Source organism: Patella vulgata, chromosome 1 (genome assembly GCF_932274485.2).
Source record: "Patella vulgata chromosome 1, xgPatVulg1.2, whole genome shotgun sequence".
Taxonomy (NCBI): Eukaryota; Metazoa; Mollusca; class Gastropoda; family Patellidae; genus Patella; species Patella vulgata.
The window spans coordinates 47,973,944-47,998,714 of record NC_065879.2 but is presented as its reverse complement, the minus strand read 5'-3'; the positions used below and the strand labels follow the sequence as shown (position 1 = coordinate 47,998,714).

Genomic DNA, 24,771 nt, shown 5'->3' with positions numbered 1-24,771 from the left:
GGTAATTCGACGCAAATTGTTATTTTGGGGTATGGCCTATTTAATTCGACGCACCACGCACCCCGACGCGCCCTACGTTATCATAATCATGATGCATATATTTGAAATGAATTCCGGTAGTCTTTCAAATAAATACACCTACGGCGCCTTCATTTGGCCTGTGGAGAGATCAAAATAGTTATTCGTTATATTATAATGTAATATGCATTTAAAATAAATTAGTTTTGTGGGAGGAATCGGGGGTTTTCGAAGTGAATTCCGGTGATTATATGTGAATTCCGGTGATTGTAAATGAATTCCGGCGATTACTCTACCCGGGTCAGTAAACCCCATTTCATTCATTCAGTCTATGTCATTTAAATGATTATTTACCATGCATTGTTGGGGTTTTAACTTTCTAAATTAGGCATACTCATACAGTTAAACAATACATGTACTTCTATATCTTATCATCTGTTGTGTTTCGTTCCGCACAAAACAGCTGACATTCTTGGCAATAGGCCTAATATGTGTTTCTATACGTGTGTATAATAAACGTACAGACTACAGGAATAGTTCATATGAATGGACCGTTAAGTAATAACACGTTGGGTTGAGCGGTCCCAAAGCAGGACTCTATAGCTGATTCTGCGTCGATAAGTGCTGAACAGTTACGATACTGAACATTATATAAGAAGATATCAGTAGAGAGGAGGAAATAATAAAATATCTCATATGGGTAAGTAAAACAGTTATATAGTTCGAATTTAATGTTTATAATCTGTTAAATTTGGGCCAGTTCATAAAGACATAATTTCTTTAATAAGATTTTCAAATACAAACATTCTTAACATAACAAAACGATAAAAGCCTGCATGTTGCTGTTGAATTATAGTAACACGAAGTATATTAAAGCCTTATATTATGTATTTTTAAATGGTTTGGATGGCCGAGTGGTAAGCACTTGCGCGCTGTAAGGTCTGTCACTGAGTCAACTGGCGTGGTTTCGATTCCCCGGTTGTACGTGACAAGGAGTAGGGTCGCCTGTCCAACCACATGTGTTTTCTCCGGTTTCCTCCCTACTGCTATTAGGCTAAAGACCCCTACGCACAAGCGAATTATTGTAATAAAATTGAACCATGCGTTAGTCCCGAGTGTCGAGTGGACCCCATTACTCTCTCTCTCTCTCTCTCTCTCTAGCATTAAATCGTCCAACAAACACAAAATGTATTAGGGCTCGAGTCCCTGAACACACGCCCTAAGATATGAAGCTACCCGAGCATTATCCTATTCGGAAATGTGCCCCCAACAGGCTCGGTATGTTTATGTAATTTATAATTTGTAGGACCCGACTGATGCACTGGAACTGTGATTAAAAAGTCATCGTTCCGCCGTAGATAATTTAAAGAAAATGACACTAGAAATTTATAATGATCTCAGTCCAATTCAGAGGCATTTTGCCTACAAGTAAATGGTGTCACTTTTGGTTTTGAGTTGATATCATTGTATATGTTGTAGTATTCATTCCGCATATGAAAAGTTTTGTCTTGCCCAATCAGATTTGTTCTCTTTCATTTTTATGCGGTTGTATTTTGAGTGACAACAAAGAATAGGTCGACTTTCTATAGTACATTATCACTGTCCAGTGACTTTTTTTCAAGATAACAAACATAATTTCATCTAATGGCATCGATTTTTCATAATTTTGTGCGGTGGACTCTCACTGTTTATTCATTGAAGAGGGCCTTAACTTTTTAATTTAGGAAAACACCTCTGAGATATAGTGATTGTTATCCATATAGAACTGCGTTGTGTTATAAAATATAGATAAAGTTCATAGGAATACAAACAATTATGCGTGTGTATGGGTGTCTATGTATAGACGAATTAGAATTAGAACATCAGGTAAAGGATTTGTAGTGTGTTTATTTTCTAGGTTGTACATATGGATAGAGATTACATGAAGGATGATGTGAGCAGTTTATGTCAATATAACTAATTCAACTCAACTGCATTTGGGGGGTTTAGCTTATCGAACATCATATATTTTCCCCGGATGAAATGGTCTCATCCTTCCGTTGTTGGTCTTTCCCAGTCGGTTGTCAAACAATCCCAAAATATACCGGAATTGGTAAAACCAGATGCCAACCGGACCTAACTTATGAAACACCAAATTTGTATTATTTTCTTTTAAAACTGATATACAGTAGCATGGACGACAGATAAAAAGAAACACTACAGTATACATGTACATAGTTCATGTTAGGATGGGCCATAATGGCGGATAAACAATCTATTTTTAGACTTAATAGTTAAACATTTGATTCGAATTCCTCATCAGTCTGGCTTGCACTGGTTCGATCTGGTTAGAAATCCCTTGCAATGAATGATGTAATATCCACCGCGTTGCTTTGTTTAAATACGGTCATCTATAAATAATGTATTCGTGTATCGACCAAACTGTAATGACCAGAAACACACCCACGGACGTATTTTGTGTAAACCCCCTTAATAAATAGACATGCCTTAAAAATGCATTATGTAAGAGCCCGATCAGCCAATTGCAGGTTTTTATCTGGGCTTCAAATGTTACATAAATTATTATTTAGATATTTATTCAAATGACAAACCTATAATCATCTCTCTGTGCCATCGAATGGCGGAGATGTAACCGATTGAAATACGATCGTCATTTAATGATTTAATTTAAAAAGGAGAAGCGGGCTGAGTATCGATAAAGTAAACATTCTTATAGACCACGTCTTGTAAAAACTTCAGAGTGATAAGGTCGCTCGGAATAAACTAATTTGAATGAAATTGATATTAATCTTGAATTATCTAGCATAATCATCCATAATGTATCTTTTAATAGTGTCGTATAATTGGTAGCCTTGGTAGATTATAATTTTTTCACAACTATTGGTCGGAACTAGAAACACAACGCGGATGGTCCGGACCCAATCTGTTTCACAGAGGATTACGAAAGTCTTCTAATATCTCTGCAAAAGATGACTGCCTTCAACACGTGACGTCACATCACGCGGCGTCAATGATTGGCTCAGTGGCGCGTGCATTTTTTACATAAGACGTTACTGGTTCCGGCATTTTAATACCCATTTACATTAAATAGGAAATATTTTTTGCCTACAAATTCTTCAAACGGCTTTATTTATTTGTCTAACACATAAAAAGATAGGTTGCCAGGCAACGAAACACACGCCCACAGCAGCTATATCGTCCGGCAGTCAACAAGAGTTGTCACATATTTTTACTTTTTTCGGTAATGAAACATTATAATACATTAAAATCTGATTAAGAGTAACAACTCACTAAGTAATTATCAGAAAACCATTAGAATTTGTTTTTTTATAAAGTTCTGTCCCATGCTAACGTTTAGTATACAAAACGTTTAATATCATGGATTTAGCTGTTCAAGTCATAAAGATTCATGAAAAATAAATATACTTGTTCGTCTTAAGATCTTAAACACTGTGTATAAATTTAAAGTCAATCGGATATTAACTTGAGCCTCTAGAGCGTCCACAAGATTTTTCAAAGTGATCAAGGGCCATAACTCTGGCAGTAATTATCGGAAATCGTTGAAAATCAATAGGTTTCTTCGTCTCATGACCTTAAACATTGTGTATAAATTTAAAGTCAATCGGATATTAACTATACGGCGGGACGATTTACCCAATACTACCCAATACCACTCCAATATCACCACATACTACCCAATACTACAACATAATGGTGCCAAATGATCATATTACTTGATCTTTTTCAAAAATAGTGGGATATATCGTGGGAAATGTACTTCAAGTTTGATTACCGATGTCTGGCTGTTCCATTTGCCTCCCTATATCACCCAAATCAAGCAAATAATAACCCAATACTACCAAATACTTATCAAATACTACCAAATACTACCCAATATTATAAAATACAAACCTAATATCGTCAATTAGCAGCACACCAGTATAATAGTTGCAACGAATATTCGATAATTTACAGAAAATTGAAATATACTCAGCCAAATTAAAAACTTGACACTGATGAATTTCACGTGATGGTTGAGCATATAAAGATGAAAAACCTGAAAAACACGTGCAAACACAAACTCGTGAGGTCAATCGATGCAAGTTTGCTTAAACTGAACACGCACACGTAACTTGAACTGGAAAACAAATTAAAATTGTTATTTTCATCTTTGTTAGAAAATGCCGCGCCTTTCAAATGTAGAATGTCTACATGCTATAGGTAGGCTCTATGCTGGTCAGTCTGGGGTCACTGTTGCAAGAACCTTTAATTGTTCACGCCAGACAATAATTAATGAGAGATCTTTAAACTGGAACTATAGCCGACCGCCCAAGGGCGGGAGCGCCACGTGTGACGTCACTCCAGGAAGATCAAGCAATACGATTACGTCATTTTAGAAACAGATGTTTGGTGGAAGGGTAACTGCACAAACTGTTCAAAATCGCTTGCAGGCTGCTGGTCTTCGAGCTCGGAGGCCCTATATTGGACCAATATTGACACCTGTTCATCGCCGTAACCGACTTGTGTGGGCCACAAGACAAATAAGATTTACTCAAAGACAGTGGAATTTGGTTGTCTTTAGTGACGAATTTCGATTCACTTTGAGATTTGCCAATGGCAGGGTCCGAGTGTACCGCAGACGAGGTGAACGTTGCGCTCAAGTATGCGTCAGAGAAGTTGACCGATTTGGTGGCGGCAGCGTCATGGTTTGGGGTTCTTTTTGTGCACATGGACGTTCTCCTCTTGTTGTTGTCCAAGGGATCAGATTTTGCAACCTGTTCTTCTTCCGTTTATGCAGAGACATGGGTCTGGACTAACGTTTCAACAAGACAATGCTCGACCCCATACAGCAATTGCTACCCAGAATTTTTTAAGAAATGCCCGTGTCCAAGTCCTGGATTGGCCGTCGCTTAGCCCCGACCTTAATCCTACTGAACACATCTGGGACGAACTGGGTCGACGTGTTCGTCAGCAAGTGAATCCACCACTGACGTTGCAGGACCTTCAACATGCTCTTGCTGAGCAGTGGCGACGTCTTAATCGGGTAGTGTTTACTAATGTTCTGAGATCCATGAGAAGACGTTGTGTGAATTTCATTTTGGGGGGTACTTTGACATCACGAACGTTATCAATGTCAAGGACTTTCGGCGAGACGTATTCTTGCTTTCTGTTGATGTCAAGGTCGTCTGTGCACAACATAACACTAAAATAGTTGCCTTAAACCAAATATTAAAAATCTAATCCCAAAAATCCCGAGTGTCAAGTTTTTAATTTGGCTGAGTATATTAACGCAATATCTCCCTTTACAACTGACAATAGATTTTAGATTGCTACTCAAATTAATCATCTTGTTGGGCTTTGCAGTTTGTTTCCAAGACGACGAAGTTAAAATAAGGAAAACAGGTTATTATAGATGACTCCGCTATAGGGTTATAAAATAAACAGTCAAATATCCAAATAAAAGAGTATTTTAGAGGTTGCAATTTTAAAATGTTCTTTTAACGGTCTCGTGATCTATTCAAAAGTCTTCTTGTACTATAATCCCTGGTGATTTTAGTATGATAACACGATGTCTACTTGATGGGTTAGTTGTATTTTACGTCCGCTTCCACCGAAGCACTTGTCTTTTAAATGATTCTGGTTCCAAAATTTCACCGATTCTTCGAATATTGTCACTATTGAACAAATTCGTTGTTGTTAGTTAGTTGTATTTTACGTCCGCTGCCACCGAGGTGATATCGCAGACAATAACAAATTCTAAGTATTCTACGGTATATACCCACAGGTGACGATGTCGCGGCGATGTCATTATCACCTAAATGAAAAGACACGGTTTCCAGTTTCCTCCCACAATGTGTAATGCTCTACTCGTATATACATTCAACCTGACTTAACAATTAATCAACGGGGTTAAGATTGTTGATTGGGTAATCAAGTTCTGTTTTATTTATATTATCAAAGAAACCGACAGAGCTGTAACAGTCCGCAAATGATAGTTTTGATGAACTGAGATGTGTCGCGTCGAGAATTACACACTGGAAAGAAACATGTGCAATTTCGTTAATTTTAAAATAAAACATCGTGCAGTCAGTAAATACGCAATAACTTAATAGTTGACATGAAAAAATGAATATAAACATTATGCAATTGTTTTGTTAAAGCATTAATTTTAAAATAGATACAAACAATCGATACTAACTAGGTAATTTCGGGACTAACATATAGTTCAATATTATTTCATTAACTCGCTTGCGCGAAGGGATGTTTAACAGTGAGATGAAACCGGGGGACCCGAGAAAACCCACCTTGTGTGACAGACGACCTTCTCAAGTGGTAAGAGACAGATGGTTCATTTTGGGAATAAAATATGGTATATCGTCATACCTGTTTTGCTTATTTTAAGTTTGTCGTCTTGGAAACCAATTGCAAAGGCAAAGAAGATGATTAATCAGAGTAGCAATCTAAAATCGATTTATCGGTTGTAAAGGGAGATAACTGTGTAAATATTTCAATTTTCTGCAAAATATCGAATATTCGTTGCAATAATTATACTAATGTGCTGTTATTTGACAATATTAGGTTGTTATTTGATCATATTGGGTAGTATTGGGTAGTATTTGGTAGTATTTGATGAGTATTTCGTATTGGGTTATTATTGGCTTTTTTGGGGTGGTAGAGGGAGGCAAATGGAACAGCCAGATATCGGTATCGCATTTGAAGTACATTTCCCGCGATATAACTCTCTATTTTTGAAAAAAAATCAAACGATATGTCTATTTTGCATCATTATGTTGTAGTATTGGGTAGTATGTGGTGATATTGAGGTGGTATTGGGTGATATTGGGTAGTATTGGGTAAATCGTCCCACCCGTAACGATAATAGGCAAGTTTCGCTTATCCAGTTTTACGGTTAATCACCAAGCATTGCTGAACAGCAGATCAGATTTAAATTTGTGTAAAATCAGACCCATCAGATGTCACGGAGGGTTGATTATGGTCTTGTCATGTTAATACATGTCTAATTAATAGATCATATAACATAACTTATGAAATACCTGCAACTGACAGATTTAGCTAATGTATATACATGTTTATTATGTTTGGTGAAATACGCGAACAATTCAAATTGAACGGATTGTTTTGTTCTGTTTTGACGTTGGTGGGGTGTGTGAAACAGCCATTTAAAATTACTTTCACATTGTCGATATAGTCTCAGGTGTGTGCTTGTTAAAATTAAAGTATTTATTTATTGTGGACTTATCAATTAGTTTGCGAACAAATTTTCTTATCATTTAACAGAACACAGTTTTTATGGGAAACAATCACAGGTTACTATAGCCTAAATCAAGCTTGACAATACTAGATCCATATTTACAATCGTTAACAATACAATATTATTACGAACAGATAAAAAGCATACAGTTAACGAGGAGACAGAAATGTATGGAACACAATGATGACAATACAAATATTATATCAAAATAATTATCCACTTCGCATATATATAAATAGAAGTAGCATTGGTGGATTACACAAATCGAATATTGTAATTAATGATAGCTCTAAACTACTTTTGATGATATCTAGAAATTGTCATGGGTCGGTCGCAGGGATTGTATGCCTCCTTTAAGAAGCATCCCTGGTGTTGAAATCGCCCAATACAGCATCACATTCCGAAATCCGTGCCTCACTCCACAGTAAATCTTAATTTACAATTGGAAATATTTAGGAGAGATTATCCATAATAGAATGAAAATTGATGAAACAAGACTATTAGCCATCAAGAGTATCGCATGTCTGTATGAATGTATTACTTATGTGTGTACATGTATGTGTTTTCTATGTTATATGTATTATTAAATGTATATGTGTTGTCCTAAATGGACGTTTTGATGCAATTAAACATCTTATCTTATCTAGCACAAACATCTTGTAAGTATAAGCCGGTCTTGATAGCATTATACGGAAAATAACCTTCCGATTTTTTTTCCCGTAAAGATTCATGTGAAGAACACATAAATGTTTCGAATCGTATATGGGCTAATTCATAATTTAATGGTCTGCGTTATTTTAAAACCAGAGAGTTGTCCAGTTCTATACTTCCATTCTCAATATTTAGAATAAATGGAAAAACTTAACAGTTTTTGCATTTCATTTCCTAGGAATGAGTGATTCGTGGCATAGTTTTTCCGCGTCTCTTTAGGGCAAGCAGAGATAAGCAATTTGATGGGTTGATTGGTCATAATGTGGCCCAAAATATGACCTTTGCCACCAGTCTTACGCCAAGTTAGTTCAACTTTTGTCGCTCTAAAGTGATATTATTGGCTTCCTGACTTGATTAGCTAGCTTTTAGGCTTTGTTTCAGCTATGAACTCTAAATTTTAATTATGGTCACAAATTAGTGGTAATTAATTAGCTCTTAAGTAGCATTAGTACAGCATTTTATGCTCTTAAGCAGTCATTTTGTGCAGTGAAACTCATAGAAATGGTGTTAGAAAGAAAAAATAATCCCGGACAAGACAATTTAATCAAATCCACTCAAACGTCATTATGTCACCTAAAATTTGACCTTTGAACCACTCTTAAGCAAGGTTTGTTCAACTTTTGTCGCTCTTAAGTGATATTTTTGGTTTCCTGACTTGGTTAGCTAGCTTTTAGGCATTGTTTCAGTTATTGACTCTAAATTTTAATTACGGTCATTCATTAGTGACCCTTGACCTTTGTCACCTTTGAACGAGTCTTAAGCAAGGTTTGTTCAACTTTTGTCGCTCTTAAGTGATATTTTTCGTTTCATGACTTGGTTAGCTAGCTTTTAGGATTTGTTTCAGTTATGGACTCTAAATTTTAATTACGGTCACGAATTAGTGCTAATTAATTAAGTAGCATTAGCACGACATTGTATGCTCTTAAGTCATGCATTCTGTTTCTTGGTGTTAAATGTGAAACGCTTGCAAACAAATTGTAGATGGACATTGAATTTTAACTCCCATTAAATACGGGAGGGTTAGGGGGAGCGCTCTCAGGTATATGCACAGGTTACAAAAATTAAGACCTGGCTTTCCAAAATGATCTAGGGGTAAAATATGACACCTCAAACCTTTTGGACTCAATATTTTGATTAAATCTCACTGGGCTCCCGGACTAATAGCATGGTTCAGTATTTTTAAGACTATGGTCCGTTCTAAATGAAATTCGGATTCAGTTAGTTCGACCTAGTCAAGCAAGTACGATAACTGAAGATCGCTCTTATCAGCATTCGATACATTTAAAATCTGTTGACGTCGGATGCCTGCCATCTTTGTAAACCAGCGGTTGCAAGGCCAGACACGCCCACATTTTGCAAGAGATGGATAGAGAACAAACTAAAAAAAAACGATTTTTCGTACAATCAGGGGCCATAATCCAGAAAGTTATGGCCTGAAATGTGCAAATATCAAAATGGACTGAGATCTTTGGGATATAAAGATATATTTTAAGTTTCATCAAAATCGGATAAAAATTGTGACCTCTAGAGGGTCCACAACCTTCGTATTACATACTTTTACACAATTTGCGTACAAAGAGCGGCCATTTTGTCGGGCAGTTTTATTCCGATTTTCCTGGAATTCGAATTCAACCTTCATTATGATGGAATGGTGATATATATAAACGGTTTGTAAAATGGGATAAAAAAAAATTTGACCTCTAGAGAATCCACAAGCTAAAAAACACGATTTTTACGTACAACCAGGGGCCATAACCCAGGAAGTTACGATCTGATATGCGTAAGTAGCGAAAAGAACCGAGGTCTTTGGGACATAAACATATGTTTTAAGTTTTACCAAAATCTGAGGTTCCACAACGTATGTATGACATACGTTTACACTATTTGCGTACAAGGAGCCGCGCTATTTTGTCAGGCAGTTTTGGTCCGATTTTGACGAAATTGGAACCCAAGCGTCTTTAGGGTGTAACGTGGATAAATTTGAACGTGTTTGAAAATTGATAAAAACTGTGATTTCTTGTAGATTTTTGTTTTGCGTGTAGTGTGGTCCGCTTGCACTTACTATTAGAGGGTCCACAACTCCACAAGCTAAACCCGTTATTTTTCGTACAATCATGGGCCATAATCCAGAAAGTTACGGTCCGATATAAATAATCCAGGAAGTTACGTTCGGACATGCGCGATTATCGAAAAGAACCAAGATCTTTGGGTTATAAACATTTAATTCAAGTTTCATCAAAATTGGATCAAAATTGTGACCCCTAGAGGGTCCACAACCTTGATATACCATATGTTTACACTATTTGCGTGCGAGGAGCGGCCACGAAATTCGAACTCAACCAACATTACGGTGTAACGGTGATATATTCAATCGGTTTTTTTTTTAAATCGGATAATAATTGTGACCTCTAGAAACGCGATTTTTCGTAAAATCCGGGGCCATAATTCAAGAAGTTACGATCCAATGTGCGCGACTATCGCAAGAAACCAAGATTTTTGAGTTATAAACATGCATTTCAAGTTTCATCAAAATCAGATGAAAATTGTGACCTCTATAGGGTGTCCACAAGCCAAAAACGTGATTTTTCGTACAATCAGGCGCCATATTCCACAAAGTTATGGTCCGATACATTCCATTATCGAGTCCATAAACAAATTGTGGGCGGACAGACAGACAGACAGATGGGCGGACGTCCGGGCGTCCGGGCACACAGGGGCGACGACAATATACGTTCTCATGAAAATGTGGGCGTAAAAAAGGAAATGATATCGGAGTGAAGTTTCGAGCATCTGTTTTCAGGGGGGTTGGGATGGCCTAGTGGTCTAGAGTGTCACGCTTCGACCTCTAGCTGGCCGGTCACCTCTGGCTTGCGGTCGTGGTTTCGATCCCTGGTGTGAGCGTATGTGGCTTGGAGATAGGGGCGCCTTCTCAACCTCGTGGGTTTACTCCGGGTACTCCGGTTTCCTCCCACAGGAAAGACCCCTGCGCGTGCGCTAAGATAATGAAAATAAAAAAAAAGACAACTTGTCTGCGATATCACCTTCGGTGGAAGCGGACGTTAAACACTAACAACAACAACATCTGTTTTTCTTTTGGTACAAAAAGCCCCCAAGCATATACATGTACTTTACACAGAGTCGCACCATTTGGTTTACGGAATGTTGTGTATGCGAGAACTTTGTATTAAATTGCATATTATCCAAGCACATGCTTTCGGGTTTTATATGAAATATTCCTGAAAATATACATTAAGAATTCATCCACAGAATGTGCTTTCAGTTAGACCTACAGTAGAAACGAACACCCCATACCATTTTCATGCAAAGAAATAGAAATCGGGTATTATAGAAAAAGAGGACAATAATGGTGCATAGTGTTGCCACGGAGTGAATCGAACCAGAATTTTATTTATTGCAGCGACATCGGAAAAATAATAATATATAGCATACCTGTTTAAAAAAAATAAAATCTGAAACGCATCGGTGTTTTTTGTAAGATTACATTAAACAAACTTATTTTATACTGAAACATGCGTGATATTGGATGGTAATGTGTCGTTTATATAATTAACACCGGGTGTCCATTGACATAAATATGAAAGGGTCATTACGTTCCATTTTAGTGTTTTTTTCTTCCATTTAGTCTATGTAATAGGTACCATATGCTAAAGTCTGTCAATTCTGATATGTAAATAAATAGCGGCCTTTATTATTTTTGATATTTTGCTGTTATTTACCGATCAGCAATTCTCAGAATTTCTTTTGAATTTAACATTTTAACACCTGTTAAATTTCAGTAGATACGATTAGGCAACCACCGTCTAAATATAAGTCTTTCCATATCACGAACGGCTTTAGATGATAAAGCATGACGACATTGATAACACTAATAATATCACAAATCTTTATAATCTCTAGGCTAGATTAGTTACCGTCTGTATGCAATATTATTATTTTCCTTGTCATTTTTAGGTATGAGCGGATGGGATGCCTGGTCTCAACAATTATTAACTAGAAAAATAGAGGGGGTTAAACACCGTAGTGCCCAACACGGTGGCATTTATGGTCTTGATGGTAAATTATGGGCTGGAACCGATGCATTTATGACGAAAAAGGTAAGCTAAAGACTCTTTAATCACTATGTATCCAATATCAGTTGAAGATCATTTTCTTTCTAAATGAAATTAAATGAGGTTTAACATTCTGCTATTCTGTACCAACCGGGGTAATGAAGACGGGCATACGCCATGTTGTGTTCTATGTGGGAAAATTTTGCCCGGACAGCGGCGTTTCTGCAACTGGCAACGTGTACATGGAACCACGGTATTTCGTCCAATCCGAAGGACTTGGCGCTGTTTCTTGTCAAGACATCCGCCCTGCATTGAAAAGGAAAACTACGCTGAAAAATCCCGGGGAACGTTCCCTGTCAACCATTTTCTTTGTGTATAATTTTGTAAGTTCGGACTTTTGTTGTAAGATATCTAGAACTTACTCCAGGCTAAAATAGAATGCCATGCCATGGTCCTACATCAGATTACCTATGAGACTGAGACGAATGGACTATATCTACGAGAACGTAGCTAAAAACGTTGTGGGCGGAGGCTAATGCCCACCCGTGATCGGCACAAAGGCGTCTTTATGAAATTGTATGCTTTTTTCTTCTGCAGATAAATCCACAGTCCTTCAAAAGAGTTCACGATGCCATAGCAAAAGGGGCCACAGCTGTCAGTAAACTAGAATTTGGCGATAAAAAGTTCTTTGTATTGAAGAATGATCCTGGTTCAAAATTTGTAATCGGTAAATCAACACAAAAAGGAGCGGGTTGTACGATTGCAAGGGCCAAGTCGTGTAAGTATAATAATTATAATAACTTTGATTTTTCTGAATGTTTCGATTTGGTTTTTATTATACGCCAACATTGAAATGTCGTGGTATATTGTCGTCGCCCCCGTCCGTTGGTCCGGCGTCCACAATTGCTTGTGGGTGCTCATGAGACGAAGAAGCCCATTGATTTTCCACGATTTCCGATAATTACTGCAAAAGTTATGGCCCTTGATAAATTTGAAATATCTTGTGGCCGCTCTAGAGGCTAAAAGTTAATATTCGGTTGACTTTAGATTTATACTCAGTGTTTAAGGTCATGAGACAAAGAAGCCAATGATTTTCAACGATTTCCGATAATTACGTGATGGATAATGGCCTCAGACTGTCCATTGTGTAAATAGAAAGAACAACTGAGGGGCGTTAGCCCCGAAGTTTTTCTTTGTATTTACATAATGGACAGTCTGAGGCTATTATCAAACTTAAAACATAGCACCATAGGGATACAAATAATGGATAGTTTTCTAAAAGAACAAGCCACAAATAATGGATATACAAATGTATTCTTAAAACAACATGCACGCTCATGAATGCATGTGACAAAACATTCCAGTCGTACAATGAATGCAAGCATACACAAACATTCCAAAATATTTGACATGGAGACATGTTTATAACACAGTCGAAAACAAATATAAATAATGAGAATATATGTGATAAGCATTTGGAAACTCATTACATTGTGTAATGTACTCGATATGGAAGATAATAGCCGTGAAAAGGGCTATACTATAAACCGGAAACTAACCCTAACCCTAACCCAGGCACACAGAGGACCAGGCTCCCGGTTACCTATTTAGGGTGCTAGTCTCCAGGTTACCTATTTAGGGCATTTTCCGGTATTTAGTGGGTTTTCCGGTATTTAGTGTTTTACGGTGTTTTCCGGTGTTCAGTATAAAATGGTGTTTTCCGGGTGTTTTCCGGTATATAGTATTGCCGCTTCAACCCACCATCTTGAATTTAAAGCTTGTGAAATGACACGTACACGTTGGAATTTCGATTGTAATCTGTACTCAGCGTTACCTTGATCTACCCCAGTTTGCGTGTTTACTTTTAAACCCGTCCAGAGTGTTAGTTAGGGTTTCACACTGCGTAGCTTGTGTAAAACACTATTGTTTTTGTTCGGATTATTCTTCTTCTTATTATTATTATTATTTTTCCATTTGAGCATATCTCGGAAACTATTTGTCGGATCGATTCGATGTCTTCGGTTTTAAATTCTAAAGCTATTTCTAACGTTCTGTGACAATGCGAAATGTCCGAAATCACCGAAGTTGTCGTTTTTCGAAATTTTGCCTTTATGTTATCAATAATTGTCGGATTGTAATATATGATACATTTTGACATAGCCGGAGACAAGGCACATAGCTACAGTTCTTTAAATTTTTTATTTTCGACGAATTTTCGGAGATATTAGGCGCCAAATTATGAAAATTTAAATTTTATTAATGAATATTTTTATGTGGTATTTTACCTAGGGTTAAAGAGTCATCTGATTTGACCAAAAATGGCAACATTTTTTGTCGACGTATTTTTCCTTGGCCCCCATTGGCTAATTCAGTTTTTCAGTCCTGGATTAATTATTTATTGTTCGATTTGTATAAAACAAAGTTCATGTGCTCCGTGGTCCAAAATGTCATTTATTTTGTTACCGGTATATTTTCCTTTCGGCAACGGAAGTGACGTAAATTTGGCAAAAACTGCAATTTTGACAGTTCGGTACCACTTTTTGAAAGCAAATATTTTTTTCAAATCTGGTATGACTGAAAGGGTGTGCCCTTTTAAGGCGCAGAAATCATTGTGCTCAGTTTTTTTTAATTTTTATTTCGTTTTCGGATCATTTCGATTTAAAGGTGAAAAAGGTGAAAAAACGAGCTATTCACAACCCATTCAGGCTATTCATATTTTAATATATTTTTCGCAACTTTCATAAACTAGTAGCAATAATCCATACGAAGAGAATGTATGTGAAAATTAGTTTGTAATATGAGCAGTTGCCGAGAAATGGGCAATTTTGCATGAGTCACTTTTTACGCTAGTTTGCCTGTAAAAGAGTCAATTATTTTTCGATTTTCATAAAAGTGGTTTCTAACTTGTTCAGTTGCGGAGAAATAGACGATTTTCAACAGGTAACTTTTCAAGGTTTTTGGTCCATAAAAGTGTCAATTATTATTCGATTTTCATAAATTTCCAGTGTGTGGTACTTAATGACTTTTACGATTTCACACAAGTAATTTAACACTTTTACTGTCACCGGAAGTAACGTCATTTTGGTAAAAACTGTATTTTTAGCCTTCAAAACAGATATCTTATTCAAATATGTCTGATTTGTATTGTTTTTAAAATTATATCTGATTCTAATCAACAAATAGATTGAACCCACACGATCATACGGATACGAAGAAATGGTTTCTAACTTGTACGGTTGCAGAGAAATAGACGATTTTTTACAAGTCACTTTTCAGGGTTTTTGGTCTATAAAAGTGGCAATTATTATTCGATTTACATAAAATTTTCACCATGTGATGCCCTATGCCATTTCCGATTTCATAAAACTAATTGAACATTTTCATTATCACCGGAAGTACTTACACTTACATGAAACAAATGTATAAAACGAATTGATATTGCTGGATTTGGTTGATTCTACGTCCATTTTATTTGATGTGTGCAATGCTTATGTGGAAACCTGTTTAATGGTTTCATTGGTACCGGAAGTGACATATGTTTAAGGGTAACGTGGCACCGGTTAAACCCGTCATTACTGCGTCGCAGTTCTAGTTGTATTTTACATCCGCTTCCACCGAGGTGATATCGCAGACAAAACCCGTCCAGAATCGTTCGTTCGTCCCTAAAGTTTTGCGTCCCCTTCCACCATAGGTGATAACGTAGACAATCCGTCCAAAAGGAAGAATTCCGGTTTTATAGGTAGAACGGTCGACTATATTGTTTTCTCGTCAATCATAAATATTTATTCATTTTAATTCTCTTTTCAGGCTTTGCGTTAGGAATATATGACGATGATCAAGTGCAGCCCTCCAATAATACAAGTCAAGTTTGTTATGTCAGGGACCAACTTATTGCCGCCGGTTATTAACCTAAATATGTATTTATTAATGTTTAAATATCAGTTTTATTATATTATTAGATGTTAAATTTAAGTGCCGGGGATATTGTTTTATTGTATATTCCAAGTCAGTGAGGTGGAAGTCATTTATACATTCTAGTTCCAAATAACTGTAACCATTTTGATATATCAGTGTCATTTATTGTAATAACCTATTCTATTAGCAGAGTAAATTAAATTGTTTTTTTATTGTACATTTGACAGCAATATCATTTACTTCAGAATCTCGTATATATGTTTTTCAAATGTTTGTTTTACAATAGAAAACTGTTGTTAATTCTACCGGTGTATGCGTGAAATCCCATAGTGTTGGCTATACTTTTAATGGTTTAATACTTTTCATTAATCCAAAAAACATTTTAATACTCAAAGCGAGTATAAGATACAACATTCCATATTGTTTTTTAAATACTAGTTCATGTAATAAGTGGTGTGATTGAAATAGGTTAATTGTTAATCTATGAAATTAACTTTACCCAAAGGTAGGTGACCGCCATTGTAGGCGATATAATATTCATCAATATATGAGATAAATGTTTCTATAAAGCTTGTCAATGTGCCGGACCCTTTACGTTTTAATATGTATTTAATAATTTATGTGTGTTTCAAACTTTTCATAACGAGTTTATTTATTTTTATTTTTAAATTCAAAATTTATTTAGGTTTGTATTTAATAAACCTCATTATTTATTAGTTCATATCGTATATATATAAATGAAACGAAATTTATTGTTTACGTTCTGATCAAGTTACGTCACATTTTACAAATAAATTACTAAATAAATATCACTTTGTTTTTTTGTTAGTACGGTCATTTTCCTAGGGTGGTGGCTGAATATAAAGACTATATAATAGTATATGAATAGGCCTACTTCATTTTGTTTTATTATGTGTGAATTCCGATATTTTGAATTCCGGTGTTTACATGTTTACTATGTGAATTCCGGTGAATTTCCGTGTTTAAAAGTAATTTATCATTAATGTAAAATATTAGTAAATACGAAGGTCTTGAGTCCGATTTCCGATATGTTGAAAGTGAATTCCGATGTTTATATATACTCTTCAAAAAAAGTAGGGGATATTGAAATGCAAATACCTATGCAGCTTGGATATGATAAATAGCCATGGACATTTGACATGCTTTGAGAGTATGTTCACAGATGAAGAACTTATCGCCCCAACGGAACCACTGGGCTGCACATGCAACACGCAATAGCGCAATACACGTGGGAGGGATTCATTGTCAAATTTGACACTTCAAGGAAGGGTTGATGAAAACTGCCGCGTGCTGGTTTATCTATCCATGTTTGCTTTCCTATCGGTTCTTGCATAAAATTTACTGTTTAGCGTATCTTTGCTTTAGTGTGTTACGTTCAATTTGATCGGGAGACGTGTTCGTCGACGTCAACGTCAACCGACAACACTGCAAGAATTGGCCGTGGCACTGCAAGATGAGTGGGTCAGATTGCCCCAAATCGTGATTTGACGGTTGCTTAGGAGCATGCCACGACGAATTGCTGAATGTCTGAGGATTGGTGGAGCAATTACTCATTATTAAAACAAAAATCAAAAACGTTCATTTTCAATTTTGACGGTGTATCTCTTTGCGAGTGAAATGGGGCCGTTAGATAAGCCGCCCATATGAACTGTTTATGTTCATGTGTAGGCAATTGGCCTGTTATTAAAGGGACAATAACACTCTTGCTGGCTTGAAAGCTCCAGAAAATAAAAATTTTAAGTACTAGATGTGTTAGTGTCCTACTTGTTGTGTAAATTATCCATCAAATCCTATTTTACTTGTCCAGAGGGTTCAAAAATATTTTTAAATCCAAGTAACATTTGAAAAGCTTTACGTCAGGCTTTTCAAATCATTTAGTTGAATTTTTCCAATTTTTTAAATTAGGCGTGTTAAGATGAAATTTGTATCATCAATTAATTGGAATATTGTATAATAGTACAATTTGTTGACCAGAATAAAGATTGGGACATATTATTCAGTTACAACAAGAGTGGTATTGGGCCTTTAACATACACTGGTTACCTCTAATAAAAACAGCAGTGCATTTCCTCGGTTTTGCCTTGTTTCTGAATATCCCCTGTTTTTTTTGGAAGAGTTTATTTTCAAAGTGAATCCCGGTGATTTAAAGTAATTTATTATTAATGTAAATTAATATTAGTAAATACGAAGGTCTTCAATGCGAATTTCGATATGTTGTAAGTGAATTCCGGTGTTTATATGTTTTCAATGTGAATTCCGGTGATTTTATGTGTTTTAAAGTAATTAGGGTTTCAAGCGTAGCTTGTGTGCGTGGCTTGTGTGAAACACTATTGATTTTGTTAAAATTATTCTTATTATTAGGGTTTCACACTGCGTAGCTTGTGTGAAACACTATTGTTTTTATACGCCCACATTGAAATGTGGTCGTATATTGTCGTCGCCCCCGTCCGTCCGTCGTCCACAATTGCTTGTGGACGCTCTAGAGGCTAAAGTTAATATCCGATTGACTTTAAATTTATACACAGTGTTTAAGGTCACGAGACGACGAAGTCTATTGATTTTCAGCGATTTCCGATAATTACTGCCAGAGTTATGGCCCTTGACCACTTCAAAAAATCTTGTGGACGCTCTAGAGGCCAAAGTTAATATCCGATTGACTTTAAATTTATACACAGTGTTTAAGGTCATGAGACGAAGAAGCCTATTGATTTTCAGCGATTTCCGATAATTACTGCCAGAGTTATGGCCCTTGATCACTTCAAAAAAATCTTGTAGGCGCTCTAGAGGCCAAAGTTAATATCCGATTGATTGCAGATTGATACACAGAGTTTAAGATCTTGAGACGAACAAGTATATTGATTTTCAATGAATTTTTATGACTTGGAACAGCTAAATTCATGATACAGTATTAAACGTTTTGTGTACAAAACGTTAGCATGGGGCAGAACCATTCTAATGGTTTTCTGAGTTGTTGCTCTTAATCAGATTTTAGTGTATTATAAATGTTTCATTACCGAAAAAGGTAAAAATATGCGACAACTCTTGTTGACTGCCCGGACGATTTAGCTGCTGTGGGCGTATGTTTCGTTGCCTGGCAACCTATCTTTGTTAAAATTATTAGGACTTTCGTCTGAAAGCCTATGAGATTACTAAAATTATTATTAGGCTTTCAGACTTTGTCTGAAAGACTATTGTTTTTATTAAAATTATTATTAGGCTTTCTTTGTCTGAAAGACTATTGTTTTTACTAAAAATATTACTAAAATTATTATTAGGCTTTCAGACTTTGTCTGAAAGACTATTGTTTTTATTAAAATTATTATTAGGCTTTCTTTGTCTGAAAGACTATTGTTTTTACTAAAAATATTAATAGGCTTTCAGACTTTGTCTGAAAGACTATTGTTTTTACTAAAATTATTATTAGGCTTTCAGACTCTGGAAGACTATTGTTTTTACTAAAATTATTATTATTTATTAGGCTTTCAGACTTTTGAACGTTCTGCGACAATGCGAAATGTCCGAAATCACCGAAGCTATCGTTTTAAAAAATATTGCAGTAATTTTAAAAATAATCGTTGGATTTTAACTTTCGATACATTTTGGCATAGCCGGAGACAGGGCTACTTTTGATTTTCGGCAAATATTCGCAGATATTAGGCGCCAAATTTAGAAAATTTAAATTTTTACAAAAAACTTTTTTATTTATGAATATTTTTTAGTCGTGTTTTACACAACATTAACGAGTCCTCTGGCTTGGGCAAAAATGTGAAATTTTTTTGTCTCAGTAATTTTCCTTGGCCGCCATTGGCTAATTCAGTTTTTCAGTCCTAGATTAATTATTTATTGTTCGATTTGTATAAAACAAAGTTCATATACTCCGTTGTCTCAATTGTCATTTTTTTTGTTACCGATAGAGTTATCTGTCGGCACCGGAAGTGGCAGTTAGGTACCATTTTTCGAAAGCAAATATTATTTTTAAAAAAAAACCCTGATATAACTAATCCATTTTGATTAGATCTCAGCAACTGCTTGTCGCATCGTTTTGATTTCTTCGGTTTTACTGGGAAAGCGGATGTGACTTAGAGGATAAATTACAAAAAGTACAGAATACTGCGGCTAGACTTGTTACTTTAACTAAGAAATGTGACCACATAACTCCTGTTTTATATAATTTACACTGGTTACCTGTTAAATATCGAATTGATTTTAAGATTTTATTACTTATTTTTAAATGTTTAAATAATTTAGCTCCTGTTTACCTCTCAGATCTTTTAGAACTTTATACACCTGGCCGAACATTACGTACATCAGATAAACTACTTTTAAAGCCCAAAACTGTTCAACTAGTCTCCTATGGTCAGCGCTCTTTTAGTTATCAAGCACCTGTTTTATGGAACAATCTACCATTTAGTTTAAGATGTTGTACATCTCTGTATTCTTTTATAAAACAACTTAAAACACATTTATTTAATCAGGCTTTTAACTGACTCTGTATACAATCGTTAACATGCCCATATTCTTGTTGTTTATGTGTGATTTACATTGTCACTTTGTAAAGTGCCCCTGAACATGTTATATGAAAGGGTGCACTATAAATATGCTGTAATAATAATAATAATAATAATAAAGCTATTTTGAACGTTCTGCGACAATGCGAAATGTCCGAAATCACCGAAGCTATCGTTTTTATACGCCCACATTGAAATGTGGTCGTATATTGTTGTCGCCCCCGTCCGTCCGGACGGACAGGGTCGACGACAATATACGTCCACATGAAAATGTGGGCGTATAAAAATAGGTTACGTGCCCTTGTTTTGAAAGTAGTCTCGCTTAACCAGTCTACCAACCATTCTACTAGTAAGTGCAGGGGGACTTGTACAATTTATAATATATTAATATAATACCCCACACAAGAAATGCAAAACAGGTATGTTGAAGAAATCGTACTATGTAAGTGTATTTATAAAGGCATAAAATTAAGGGAGGTAATTCAGAGAGGGTTAGGTAACTACAGAAAATCTAAAATAAAATTTAAATTGGATCATTATCCAGTATGTAGTCGGTTATATACTTACAAGAAATGTCAAACTTGGTATGTTGTAGAAATGGAAGTTTTGAAATTTCTTTTAAAATGCGTAATTGTGTAGCGCCTTTGGCAGTGCATTTAAAGTAAAGAGATTTTATTCGGGAGAGAAATAGTTCTTTATTGTTACATATTGTCAAAAATCGTAATGCCTGTGAATAGAAAACACTATATAGCGTGGTATATGGTATGTTACTATAGATTGACGGGTATTTTACTACTTCAAAACCAAATTTGTCCGTTTTGTCGAAAATACCGACATTAAATTTATTGTTAATTATATTGATGTTCAGGTCAAGAACAGATGCATTTGTAGTACCGGAATTTTCTTTATTTAATATTAGTTCAGGAGGACATATTTCACTTTTATATTTGTTGAAATTTCCGTTATCATTGATAGGTGTTATGTCATCAATGTATCGGAAGGTATAGTTTAGACTTTTGGCTACTTTGTAATCTGTTTTTCTTTTATGGTCTTGAAAGTCGAATTCGTATTTATATAAATGTGCATTTGCCATAAATGGGGCGGTGTCAGTTCCCATTGGCAAACCAATGATCTGTTGCATTATCTGATCCCCAACCTCAAATATGGCATTGTCAATGAGGAAATGTATGATATTTTGAAATTTTTCTTTATCAAAAACTAGAGTGTCGGCATTGCGACGTTTTATAATCCATTCAGCATCTTCTGCATAAATGGCCATCAAAAATCTGCCTTTCCCGAAAGCTCCATTAAAGGCTTGATCTACAAACCAATCTAAATTATCTTTAAGATCTGCATGTTGAAGCATAGTATACAAAGTAGAAAAATCGAACGTTTCTATTGTGTTGGCATTAATTTTTTTTATTGATTTTTTCTAAAGTGTCTACTATAGGTTTATTTTTATCAATTATAAAAAACCCTATTAATTCCAGTATAGCTACGAAGTATTCTGCACCAAATGGCATGTTGGGTTTGGCATAATTTAAGCCCTTTGGTGATAGTCTTAGCTAATGGTTTCGTTTGGCAGATACTTAGGAGATAAACACCCCTCTAAATTCGAAATAGGAGGTGTTTATCGACATTGTAACACGCTATTTTTTAGAATTTTAAAAGAACTTATTTTATTGTGTAAACTTCAAAATTCGTCTCACTGCAAATCGGTTTTAGTGACGTAAAAACCAAAGAAATCAATTTTGACGTAATGAAAACGTCGTGACGTAGCGGGGGTAACTGGCTGCTCATGTTAGATTTGGCTCGTTTATCGTCTGGTTGCTATAGTAGCCGTATGAGTATAGACACACAAAAAAACCTAAAATTCTCCCTTCATTTTTTTAAAAGTACTTTTTGAAATTAATGATGGCGTTAAAATGAGTAAGCTAGAAGATTTGTTAAGCTTTTCTTTAATTTCTAAGATTGCTCTAGCCAAATTAAACGTTGATCATGCGACATCTTATTGTTATCTTAACTTAAACCCAAACAAAGAGACAGTTTAAAATCAGCTCTTATAATCAAGTTACAATCGCAGGCCTACTGGCTATGGCAAATCACTCATATTTCATTTGATTTAGCCTATTGCCGTATTTCTCAAATTCCAAAATATTAATTATTGTTCCGTTAAATTCCATTATTGAGAAAAAATTGCACAGTTTCGGCTCTAATCCACAAGCTAAACATAAACTACCGCTGCATTTAATTGGTGTTGACATCTTCAGCGTCCGATCATGTTTTTGTTTGTAAACATTGGTAATGTGTGCAGAAAGAGATGCGCACTGCCGGGAGGAATTCCTCCTGGCAAGATGGGCCGCCTTCGGCTCGTCCAAATGTTCAACCATAGTTCAACTAGGTCTCGACCATGCGCATCCGAACTTGAAATTGTTAGACTATAGTCGCGACCATGAATGGCATGATTAACCCACCTTTCGAGGTCGGTTGAGGCTGGTCAAGTCAGATTTAAAATGGCGTCCCGCGACAAAACATATGGTGTGTTGAAATTGTTATATGAAGATATAACGTATACTACCAATGTTGCCCCAGAACCTGAGACTTATTTAAATTCACATAACATATTTAAGTAGTTTCCATATTATATAGAGTGGATAATCATGTTTTGTCAATCAATTCGACCAAGGATTAAATCGACCAAGGCTGATGTCAGACTGAAATTGTGAAAGTGACAGTATTATAGTAAAAATATTTCATCCATTTGTGGATTTTATTTGGAAAAACAGTAACACAAACAAACGATTTTGTTCATTAAATACATCAGTTTGATATACATTGTAAATATAAATTATGTAACTGTAAATAAACTCTGGATATTTAGTTGATTTGTTTATTTTATTGTCTGGGGATAACTCGGTCACTAACTCAACTGTGAGTAGATTTCATGAAATCGTCGTTATCATATTCTACTTCTAGTACAGCTTTTTCAGCATAGTCAGAAACTTTTGGCAAACGTCCGGGAATTTTTCTCCAAGGAATGATGTGGTCATATCAAAGCTTTCATTAAACAAACTTGCGTTTTCGTTAAGTAAAAGGTTTTGTAGCAATTCATTGAAGAGAACGGCGTCCATTTTGACGACTATGGTCGAACTAGCTTCCGTTCGGATGTAGTGAACTATACTCTGCTGTAAAGTCGTGACCATACAAGCGCACCCGAAGGCTGCCCAGGCTGCCCGCTACCTGATACGTCATTGCCTCCTTCGGCAAACCTCGACAGATTCTACGAATCTAATCTCGGCTGTATGACGAATTCCGCCATATTGGAACTATTTTAAAGGTCCCGGATGAAAAATGGCTGCGCCCATGGAGATTTCTGTGGAGAGTGTATCATATCAACAAACGTCAAGTTTGGCATTGGGTTTGGGGAATTACCAGGGAATTATATCAAACCAGAAGCCTTGAGACAATATCTCTGCTCGTTTAGTTATATTTACTCGACAAAAGACGCCATTTTGGGACTTTTTTGTAAAAGCGGCACGTTTTCCTGTTAAAGTAAACCGGTAGCCGCATCGCAAATGTATGGGTGTAGGTACATATCAATTACTATCATACATCCAAGGTTAGATGTAGGGTACCGGAATCTGCCGAGGTTTGCCGTGTGGTCATTGCCTGTCTCTATATATTGAAGTCAGAATAGCGCAGTGATGTAGGAACCAGCCTGACGTCATTTAGAGCAGGTTGTCCAGTCTAATTCTTCGTTTGATTGACAGGCCGGGATAATCAAGACTGCTTTTTTACGAAACATAGCAGAAAGCTGGAACAAGAAATTGAATTTAGAAATTGCACCTTGGACAACTCAACAATTGTTTTAAGAACCTTGTAAAAGTAAAATGAAACTAGTGCTAGTATCATGTTCTTGCCCAACGCAAGTATTTCAAACGAACGTAATTTCTAAAGCTGCTGTAATAACCGATAAGCGTGTACATTCGCCGTGTCGAGACCAACTTTCTGTACGGAAAATTTTGGGTGCACGGGTCACCCTACCCTATGCTTCTCTTAAAGTAGTGAAAAGCCTGGTCATGTTTTTGCTTTTTCCCATGTATGGATTAAAAAGATTCCCACTATCCTTCTCTATTAGCGCTTTAATCCTACAAATAACCCAATAAATTTGACGAGGAGTATAGGATTCTTATATTAACATGTTGAAAATCGTTAGGATAAAGTATTTTTTTTTTCTTTAATAACATTGTTATCT

The 24,771-nt window shown here is 35.9% G+C and overlaps 1 protein-coding gene and 1 long non-coding RNA gene across 13 annotated transcripts in view; one reads left to right on the top strand and one right to left on the bottom strand.

The window, feature by feature from the left end:
* Positions 1-311: 311 nt before the first annotated feature.
* Positions 312-23,396, top strand: LOC126808251 (uncharacterized). Its single transcript, XR_007674497.2, has 4 exons — positions 312-718; positions 11,975-12,117; positions 12,670-12,850; positions 15,880-23,396. It is a non-coding gene; the product is annotated as an uncharacterized LOC126808251 (long non-coding RNA).
* The window catches only part of LOC126808063 (general transcription factor IIF subunit 2), a 39,290-nt gene continuing 26,690 nt past the window's right edge, over positions 12,172-24,771 (bottom strand). For all 12 annotated transcript variants that reach the window (XM_050533041.2, XM_050533037.2, XM_050533040.2 and 9 more), the window contains exon 9: positions 12,172-12,378. In XM_050533041.2, the coding sequence (XP_050388998.1) occupies positions 12,187-12,378 (192 nt within the window). In that variant the 3' untranslated portion in view covers positions 12,172-12,186. The remainder of the gene's footprint in view (positions 12,379-24,771) is intronic.